This window comes from Maylandia zebra, linkage group LG6 (assembly GCF_041146795.1).
Source record: "Maylandia zebra isolate NMK-2024a linkage group LG6, Mzebra_GT3a, whole genome shotgun sequence".
Taxonomy (NCBI): domain Eukaryota; kingdom Metazoa; phylum Chordata; class Actinopteri; order Cichliformes; family Cichlidae; genus Maylandia; species Maylandia zebra.
The window spans coordinates 37031094-37041886 of NC_135172.1; the positions used below are offsets into that span (position 1 = coordinate 37031094).

General features: G+C 37.7%; 1 protein-coding gene across 2 annotated transcripts; it reads right to left on the reverse strand.

Moving 5' to 3' along the window:
* Nucleotides 1-1855: 1855 nt before the first annotated feature.
* odad3 (outer dynein arm docking complex subunit 3) lies at nt 1856-10691 on the reverse strand. 2 transcript variants are annotated; one of them, XM_004538895.3, is made up of 13 exons: nt 10536-10691; nt 10192-10313; nt 9226-9303; nt 8319-8510; nt 8080-8181; nt 7008-7133; nt 6518-6640; nt 6131-6274; nt 5890-6050; nt 5246-5402; nt 4955-5104; nt 2268-2355; nt 1856-2191 (listed from the first exon to the last, which is right to left on the reverse strand). In XM_004538895.3, the coding sequence occupies exons 1-13, from the start codon at nt 10597-10599 to the stop codon at nt 2058-2060; spliced, it is 1641 nt and encodes a 546-aa protein (XP_004538952.1). In that variant the 5' UTR covers nt 10600-10691; the 3' UTR covers nt 1856-2057. The 2 variants fall into 2 exon arrangements, with proteins under 2 accessions (XP_004538952.1, XP_076741298.1); XM_076885183.1 differs by having other exon boundaries at nt 10192-10332; nt 10536-10669.
* Between the last annotated feature and the right edge of the window lie 102 nt (nt 10692-10793).

Consider the following 10793-nt stretch of genomic DNA (forward strand, 5'->3'; position numbering starts at 1 on the left):
ATGGGTTCAGACCTGTGCTTTTCACAGAGACCAGGGTCACCACACCAAGAGCACATGTAGTAGATGTGAAAGGGTCTGGAGAAGCTGTGGAGAATGTTATGCTGTCTGAACCATCGTTCAGCGTGACCACTTTGGTGGTGCGTCAATGATGGTTTGGGGAGGCATAACCATAGATGGACACACAGACCTCGACAGGCAACAGGTTGAACTTCAGACTATCCGGAAACTCAGTGATGCCCTGGAGGAGAGGTCCAAAAAACCATCCATCATGTCATTAGGAGCATGCCCTGACATTGTCACAAAGGCTTACAGGCACATAAGAGCCTGAGTTGTTGCAATGAAATTTCGGTAAAAAGGACAAGCCTACTGCATCGTGTTTTCTCTTAGAATTTCAGGGTCTCTTTGAATTTAGCCATCTGTAAGTTGCTATTTTTAATTTCCACCAAATGACGTGGCATCATTTCATTTGAACATTACCCAGTCCATATCAGTACAGATATCCATTGTGATTTTTCCCCCACTGAGATCTGGTGTATTTCTCTGTTACTGCTTATCCTGGTGAACTAAACCAACGGCCTTCTCCGTGTTCCTTTAATGTTTTTGAGCAGTGAATATAGAATAAATCACTGTGGGAATGTATGGTTAAAATGTGATTAGTAGCTAAAGTGCTTTTTGTGTTCGGTAAGACCAGAGAAGTGCTATAGAAATTCCAGTACATAACAATAACTTTAGGTATAGGCTAATGTAATGTTTCAGATGAACTCAAAGTGCATAAGTCTGTGAAAAAACTCTCTAAATAAATGTTCTCAGGAGCTTTTATTAGTCCATCCATAACAACAAACAGAGGCTTAGTACTAATTGCATAATTGTGCTGGGATCAAATACGCATTCAGATAGTTAAGCTACGCTCTAAGTCAGATTTATTTTGTTTCCAGTATCACAAAATCCCCTTTATATTATCTTCCAAACATCATATAAGTTCTAACAGCTTCTATTCCCGCATAAAATATACTGAAATGTAGATAAACTTAGTTTTAGAGAGCAATGGATAAAAAAGACATGAACAAGCAGTCAAAAAACTTCAGCAAAACTTATAAAATGAACACAACCTGAGCCATGTTAGGCACAATGTTTTATCACAGTTGTCCTTATTCTAACCTTTTTTGGAGCACACACACATATATACACAAAAACCTAATAACTGTGCTCAGAGAGCTTTTGTTCACAGCACAGAGTTGTCTTTCTGGTTGCTTTTGGTACGTCATTCAATCACTGCTGCTGACCTAGCCCTGTGCGAGACACTGAGACATTCACTGTGGTTATTATCTGACATGTTGGTATGGAGATGTATTATTCAGTCTACTCAACCAGTGGTTAAGAAGAGAAGCAACAAACACTGTCTGAGATGCCAATCGTTGCAGAGATAGTTCAGGTGTACGCACTTTAGGGAGGGTTCATATTCACATCTGTAACTTATAGCAGGACAAAGCAAGTTTGATGTAATTCAAGCATGAATAAAGGCTGGATTCGTCACAAGTATTGGCTTTCAGAAGGCTACTATACTTTGGGTTTGTTAGATAAAACCGACAACTTTCATTGTTTCTAACAACAGGAAAATAACAACATTAACAACTAAGGAGTTGCTAGTTACTGGGTTCTATTCCACACACTATACAGGGAGTTATGGTAAAAAGAATAAAAACTAAAAACAGTATTTTTTCATTGGCTTCCAGGAAGGCTCAGGGTGAAATGTGAGCTCAAAAAACAGAGGTGGGGTAGAGTGTGTTGGTGCAACAGTGACACCTGACTATTGCCAAAACAAACCCAGTTACACAATAAGTATAGACACGAAGCATCAATTTATGAAAATCATTTAATACTGTTATACTGTTAAAATACATGTTTTCATTTACAGTACACTAAATATCTTTATAGCACCGGCTAAGACACAAAATAACAATTACAGAGGTGAAACAATTGTGGTGGAAAGTCTTGGACACAATCATCCCATTTTATATTTCATGTTTTTGGGAGACATTGAGGATTGTGTTGTCGCTTTATAACTTGCCCTTCTTCTTCATCATCTTCATCTTGGTCTTTCTCTTGGAGTGGGAGTCAATGATTAGCTGAGACTGAAGCTTCAGCGCTTCACGCGTGATGACCTTAGCTTTGCCCTCGTCAGTCTCATTCTCTGCAACAGAAGCGGTGAAGTAAGTAGGGACAGTATGCAGTCATTACTGTTGGTGTGTAAAAGGATACCAACTTACTGTCATGGAGGGGGTCATGTGCTTGATCCACAGGTGGTTTGGCTCTGGTGATGTATGCTGACAGTTTTTCTTCACTTCTTATGTACAACTAATAAAGAAACATCAAGTCAGAAATTAAGATGTTTTTTTAAACACTAAAAATCTCAAATTCCATTAAAAATCTGTGAGTCATAAGCCCTGCCCACATTTAAAGCAATTCACTTACTGGCTTGTGCCTTCTTCAGTGTGTAGAGATACAAAGATAGCAACATAAGATTATAGTTTCATTCTCTACAGGTGTGCAACACTAAACACATGCATCCTTTTCTGTTTTTTATGTCACCAGGGGGAACAATGAGTACAACATTTCTGTAACCTTGCAAGTCACCTCCCAAAATTATTCAATTGATAAATAAAGGGACACTGCCCTGTAAGATCGCAGCTATCATAGGGTGAAAGACTGTTAAGGTTGTACCCTGATAAATAAAACATCAAAGTCCACATTCCTAACAGGTGGACATGTAAAAAAAAACTCTTTGAAAAAAAGTACATGTTTATAAAAACGAAGTTCAAAAATCTTTTTTTCATGCCTAAAGATGATCAAAAATACTTAAGAAAAAAATCCTGATTGAGGTTGTCATAATTCATACATGAAAGGGTTAAGTGTAGTGAGCATGTCAGCATTCTCAGGTTTGGCCTGTGCTTTGATGCAGTGTTTCCTGCTGCAGAAAACAGATGTTATGTTGATGCAGATGATCTTAATTAATGTTAAGAATAATTCAGCTCAGCCTAACAGCACCAGATCTTACATCCTTCAGAAAAAACAAAACAAAAATAACCTTTTTTATATTTAAAAATATTAATACAATTTAACTAATATAATTTGATATTTTATACTTGTTTAAAAAATAATATGGAAATAGTAATAACCTTGAAATAAGGTGTCGTAAACCGCCTCTTTTATCACTGTGACAGAAAATGGGATGGCTATCATTAGCTTTCAGCAAGATGCCTAATCTAGACAGATCATCTGCTTACATACATTTGTACTGTAGTCTGCTTGCATTAATGATGATTGCAGTAACAAGTGTTGCTGTTTCAATTTTTCAAAAGTTTTTTGTAATGAAATGATTTGATTTACTCAATGAATCATTGCAGCCCTTTTAAATACAGTGAATAAGTTAGTTAAAAGCTTATTGAAATTTAACCACCTTATCACATAATACCAGCTACTTGTTTTATATTATCCAATATGATTCTTAACATAGCCCATGTGTTAGCAGTGGTTACTAGGCTTATGTATGTCTACAACATTAACCCTCTCAGGACCAAATTAAGTTTTTTGTTGCTAATGCACAACCAAGTCCTGCAGTGGTACTTCTGAGTAAAAAAACCTCATAAAATATGTATGTGGGGTAATCAGGTTGTTAGGTCTTAACTGTTGCAAATCTGCAACGTCTGCCTGGAGAGGGTTAACTTGCAAAAGCTAAGATGAACAGACTGATCTTTGCCACACTTCAAATTCTCCTTTAGTAGAGGTACAAAGGAAAGCCAAGTAAAGTTCAACTGCACCAGCCAGGCAAATAAGGCTGGACTGATTTCCAAATTATCAGCTCAGAGTTGCGTCAGTTACAAAGATCGTACCATTTAAAAACGGACCTGTGACCCATATTATCAATGTCATGTTTGAATGTCAGGCAGACTGTTGCATGTTTCCTGTCCTCATATTCTCAAAGTGAGAAGGTGCTGTTGAGTGTTCAGTCAAGAACAAACACTTCAGGTGCCTCTAATGGTTACCTTTCCATCCTGATAAGTAAAGCAAAGAAAGCACAGCAGCTTTTACACAGCAGCTTTTACACAGCTTTATGTAAGCTGTGAAAAGCTCAAGCTCAGACAGTGTTTAAATTTCAAACTGTGACAGTCTAATTATTACAAGTTGTCTGACAATGTTCCCAAACGTTTTCCTGTTAATAGCTCTGATCAGGTGACTCTCAGCTCTTCAAAGGCACCTGTTCATAAGTGTTATACTATATACGTATAATGTTCTAACATTCTCTGTTAATAGAGACACCATGTGCAATGCAATCAATGTTGTGCCCATGCCTTTCCCACTCTGACTACTACATCTTTGCTAGAACTACCTCTGCAAATGTCAACCATGTTTTCTATATCCCATCCAGACTCAGGACCAATGTTCCCTCTAAGCTGCGCATGTGCGCAATTGCACACTGCTGGCACAGTCTCTGCACACAAAAAATCTGCCTTGTGCACAAAAAAAATCTAACCTGAATTGCATTGAATCATGCGATTTACATTTGTATATACCGAACTAAACAACGTGGTTGACAGGCTATGACAGCGTCCTTATGTGCCGACACCGGTGTTTTAGCTAGCAAAGTGGCGTGGCTGATAAGGAGTGAAGCCGTTAATGACAACGTGTACAACCACTGGAGATGTGAGCAGGACAGACGGAACAATTGACGGGAAAAGTGTGGACTTTATACCAGTTTTTAAATTGTGTTAATAGGCCACGTTATACCAGAGGGATTCAGTGCTGGCGTGACCACACGTCTGCTGTTGCTCACAGTGGTCCAAGGGACCGCTCAGGGAGTTTGTGTGTTCGCTCAGACACATGAAAAATTAGAGGAAACATTGCTCAGGACCTGTCTTTAAAATAGCCGTGTTGCTACAGAGGGCCTTTGTCTCACCTTGTTTTTTTCCAGCTCCTTCATTATACCAGCCACATCCTTCCCCTGAAGTTCTTTGTGCAGTGACAATAATTTCTTCTCACACTGGGCCATCAGCTCCAGAACAAAGTGATCAGAATCTGGATCCACTTCAGGAACTGTGTCCTCACTCTTGAAGAAGATGAGTGAACAAACATAAAAAGGAATTACACTTAAAAAGCTTTGTGTTTGAGGGCAGAAAAATATTTTAATATTAGGAATAAGTGATAAACTGGCTATTTCAATATTATGACTGGTTGAAATTGTTAGTACCAGTGAGATGTGTTGAAGTTTGTTGGCCAGGTGCTCAACTCCAGCTTGGGCAGTGTGAAGAGTCTTCAAGAGCCAATCCAGTTGCTCTTTGGCTGCATCACACTTCTGCTGCTGAGTCTGCAGTTGCTGCTCAGACTCCTGCAGGGCCTGCTGGTCACTAATGAAACAGAGAAAGAGCAGAGGCTATCAGCCAATGTGATAGCTGTTGCATTAAAGTTTTAAATACATGGCTTACCAAATGTATTTTTATTTGCCTCAGTTGCCCTAAATTAACAGCATTTGTAATAACCAAAATCATATTTATGCTTGAGTTTTTGTTGTTATCCATGAATATTCAATTTCATGGACAACAATTCGAAAAAATTAGTAAAGCACATTATTATTTGTGATTAAGATGTCAAATTACTGTTATTTACTTGCATTTCTGGACATAAAAAACATTTTTATGCCCAGTGTGCCGGCTCAAACCTTTGTATAAGTTACACAGAATAAGTTATAAATTATATTTATCTGACTAAATATAATTTTTAGTTCTTGTAGTTCTGTAGTTCTTGACAGATTTCTAAAATATTTGTGTTTTCTTGTTTTTATCACAAGAGTAATAATAGATTTCAACCATTGTCAAGCAGATGTCTATACTTCACCTGGGGTGTTTAGCCTGTCTAAAATATTTCATCTCCTCAAACTGTTGGCTCAGAAGCTCCTTCTCTTCCTTCAGCTGCAGCAGGACTTTCTCATTCTCTTCCTTCAGTTTCAGCAGATGCTGGTGTGTCTCCTCCTGAGAGTTAAAGCACTCCAGTATCTCCTACACAAACACAAAATGGATGAAAAAAAGAATAACAGCAACTACACGGTGTGTACTAGAATCAGTGGGAACATTTATACCTGTGTGTCTGTGACACCTGTGGTCTCGCTGATGCGCCTGAAGGCCTCCTCAAAAGTAGAAATTTTTTTCAAATCTTCTTCTTCCATCCTGGTGATGATGTGCTGGGCCTCACCGCTTAGTTTTTCTGGCAGAGTTATCTGATCCTGCAGGTATTAATCATTCCAAATGTAAATGACTCTTCTTCCCTTATTATTATTTTACCAAAGAATAGGGAGGCCTTCACTGTGGATTAGGTTTAGGCTGCTCTGCTTTAGCTTTCTTTCCTTGTGAAAATCTCCAGTTATTCGCATCCATACATTTAATACCCCACTGATATAATTACGGCTATACATTTCTTGGTAAGTAAAATTCAATACATACATAATGTGTCACCTTATGTCTCTCACCCTTATATCGACTTTTTCAGCCTGGGCCTTGCATTCCTTAACCTTTTTCCTGTAACTTGCTATTATACACGCCCTCTCCTTACTGTCCTTGTAAAGCAGCTCCTCCCGCTTCTGCAACTCATCCTGCAAAGAACAAGAAGAATGGCTGAAAAACTTGTTTCAGTTCACTTAAACTAAATGGAGACAGTGAAACAAACAGATTGTTAGTATGACAGAATCGTATTATTACCTATAATATAGACCAGAAGGAGGTGTCTGAGATAAGTGTGGACAGACATGTTATCCTCAATCATTTCATTTTACCTTCACAAGATAAGATAAGGTAAGGCAAGGCTAGTGTATTAGTGTTTCCAAGTTATAACTCCTAATTTATAATTCCAGCACATCGTCTGACTTATGATAGCAATAGGGAGTGGATTCTAATTCTTACACTGTATCTTGAAACATTTATGCTTTTAACTCATCACACAGGATATATCTTATAGGTCACCTTAGTAGCTTCTTTGGAGAGCTGTTGGTCATTATTCATGATCTGCAGCCTATTCATCTCCTCTCTTTGCTTCAGGATTTCTGCTTCCAGACAGTCCAACTGGCCCTTGTAAGTGAGACTCTCCTCCTGAGGCGGTGAAGGTGGAAAAGTGAGTGAACATGAAATAAACAGAATCAGAAATAAGGTTGTCCATGTGAGAGAAATAAAGTATTTAGATTACCTGACTGTGATCAAGGAATTAAAACCAAATCAAGACAAAATGTGCACTAACACAAAATTTAATTTAAATAATATTTTAATCATATAATCCTTACGATTTTCAACAGTCAGGTCCCATTGATGCTGTTATTTATTGCTAACATTGTATTTAAATTAGGAACTTATCGATTGACATCCTGTAATTACCTTTCTATTTTGTAGTTTTTGATGGGTTATTTTTTTTCAGCAGGTTTAAAAATTCCTGACCTGGATTTAAAATCTCCACCTGTGTATGTAACAGTGTGTTTGTTTGCACTATAAACAGACAGATCACTTGCTCTATTTCTGTCAAAGGGGCTTTTGATGGTGTGGCAGCAGTTATATATACCGTACTTGCTCTTACAGTAGCAATTAAACCACACATAAAAAAAAATGGGAAAAAAAACCTTAAATGTAAATAAATTTGACTGGTTTCCTTGGAAAACAGGAATCAAGAACTAGTATGTCAATTGAAGAATAAACAGGGACAAAAAGTACAGTATCAAACAGAGTCCCATATAACAGTCAACCAAGCGCAGAGTACAGCGAAGATGTACTATTTTCTGCAAAACTGCCAAACAGCAATAAATAATAGACTCTGTACAAAACACTGCTCATGTTCGAGTGCTTCCACTTGCATGCAGGCATCTGCTAATGCATAATGGAGAGTTAACAGCTAGCGTGAATAGCAAAATAATCACTACAAATTTACTGATATTTCAAAAATATCTGAGACAAACCATTATAGGACAATTAACAAATTCTCTAACAAAAATCACATCAAATGAAGATAAGTTTAAGCGTAACAAAACATTTTCTCACATGCTGGACTTACATGTAAGTGATTTTTGAATTTCAGATAGTTAACCATGATGTTCTTAGCTTCCATGCATTTAAACTGGGTTTTCTCCAGATCATTCTCCAGAGTCCGCAGTTTCTAAACATAAACACAAATCATTGGTCATCGTCATCTATGATCTGTCATTTTGCTCAAGTCTGCAAATGAGCACAACAAACAACAAAAAGTAATCCCAAGAAAATTTGATTTTTTTGGGGGGTCAGAGAGGTAATTACCATGGCATCGTCCTTTTTTTTCCGAGTGCGAGCATCAGAGGATACTTTACTGCTGCTGCTCTCTGATTTCAGCCTCTGGTACTCCATCTTCAACTGATTGAGGCGACGCTGGTAGACCTCATTTGTGTGTTTTACAGCATTGATACACTTCCTCTTGAACAGCACTCCTTCATTTAGCATTTCATTTACCTCCTGAAAAACATGCAGGCGTTTGTGAGGAATGCAGTACAGTCAATAAAACATACAATAAAACTATATTTACTGACACTGTATACAGTAATGAAAAAGAAAGTTTTCACGGGGTTGTGAAAAACTATGTACACCGCTTTCTAGTGGAATTAAGTGGATGAGTAATTACACACTTGATTAACTGATCATCAACAAGTGTGATCACCTGTATATAAACACATTTTGCCAGTTTGCTGGTCCAGCAATCATCCTAGGAGTAGATGCAAATGAATTCTGAGGTCAGGCTGTGCATTGGTCAGAAAATAGCAAAAAGACATTAACCTAATTCTGCTAAAGGATTCAAGGCTTCTTTATTGTCATTCGCATCACATGTTTACATAAGGTGGAACGAAATTACGTGCACACGGTCCCGGAGCGAATGAAACAGAATAAGAAGAAACAATAAGAAGTAATAGGTAGTACAAATAAATGGAGTGCAACAACCTGAGTAATATAAATGCAAGTATTAAAGTAATACAAATAAAATAAATAGAGTACAACAACCTGAGTACCAGTATGGAGTATAGATATAGCAGCAAACGGGCATTATGTAAAGGTGTACTTAGTTTATAGAAATCAGTAGACTGCTGTGAAAACTTTCTTCTATTTAATATAAAATAGGAAATCCCATCTTATTACACTTTGTTTTTTCATGATGTGTATACTGACTTCCTCTCACCTTCACTGTGCTGTTGCAGAAGGCCTTCCCCTCCATATCTCTGTTTTTAAAGGCCACTTTGATTATATGTTCATCAGGCTAAGAGGAAAGACAAGACAATGACTGAGACACATTTGATCTGGATGACTCCTTGTGGGGAGTGCAAAGCATTTTTTAAAATCTCTTGTCTCTGTGTCTTTTATTTTGATGAGTTTTAGTTTATTAAAACACTGCACTTCAGGACACTTTTTTCTAATGTTTGACCCAGTAGAAATGATTTTTTACAAGTGCAGATTAACCTGTATTTTGCTGCCAAAGCCGTGCCCAGGTGCAAGTCACTACTAGCTATACAGACTGACATAAATTAAAAGCAATAAAGCATAAAGAAAAGCAAATGAAGCAAAAAATAAACACTGAGAAACCACTTCTAATTAGTTGTGGTATGTGTGAGATTCCTAATTTCCCTAATGTCAGGTGTTGCTCAAAAGAGATGTACCAATCTATGGATCTAGGGTTAAAACTTTCCTTCTTGATAAAGTTTATAGTTAAGACCCTGGACCCTCCCTCAGTTACCCTGCAATAGGCTTAGAGTGTTTCTTCTTCACTTACCTCCCCTCACAATCAAGTGGCAGTGGCAGAACCACAATCCCTCCTTTAGCCTGGCTCTGCTGGAGGTTTCTTCCTGTTAAAAGGAGTTTTTTCCTTGCTATTGTCACCAAGCACTTGCTCGTAGGGAGTCGTTTGCTTGTTAGAGTTTTATCTGTATTATTTTAGGGTCGTTAGTTTGCAATATAAAGTGCCTTAAGGCAACTGTTTTCGTGATGTGGTGCAATATAAATAAAACTAAATTGAAATAAAATGTGCCCAACCTTGATCTGTAACCTTTATTATTTCAGTAAGTTGGATTTATCCAAATTTCAGACCACTTCCCCACAATTAAAAACATGTTTCATGTTTAGTTTGTTGTGATCTGATCGCCTTACTTACAGCCTTAGTTTCTGCCAGCTGTTTACGCAGATTCTCGTTCTCCTGCCTCAGCTGACGGATGAACTCTTTTTGCTTCCTGGTGGTGGCCTCAGTCCTCTCATAACGTAATGTTTTTTCGCCCTCTAGTGGACAAATATAATACTGCATGGAAATAGGCGATCCATAACTTTATACTTAATAGCTCGCTTATTTTATTCGACTTAATTATATGAATTATAAAGCATTAAGAATTCATGTATATTCATTCACGCTAAATATGGCAGTTAGCTGGCTGATTCCAGCTAACCCATGCCTACTAGCATGAAATTAAATCAAGGCACCCACTGCATTTCAAACAAACATACCAAGAAATTTGATTTTACGCTGAAGCTCCAGTTTCTGATCAGATATGCTGCCACTGACCGCCATTTTTGTGAGTTAGCACAGAGTGCGCAAAGGAGAAATTATCCCGTATTTCGTTTTAGCTTGAGCTAACCGCAATGTTTTACGTGCACACGTTGCCTAGCAACATGTACATTTATAACGGGACTGAAAGTTAGGGATCTTTCGAGCATTCCTTTTTTTAAAAGCTGTATTTTCTGTCTCAAAAGCCCACAAGTCTA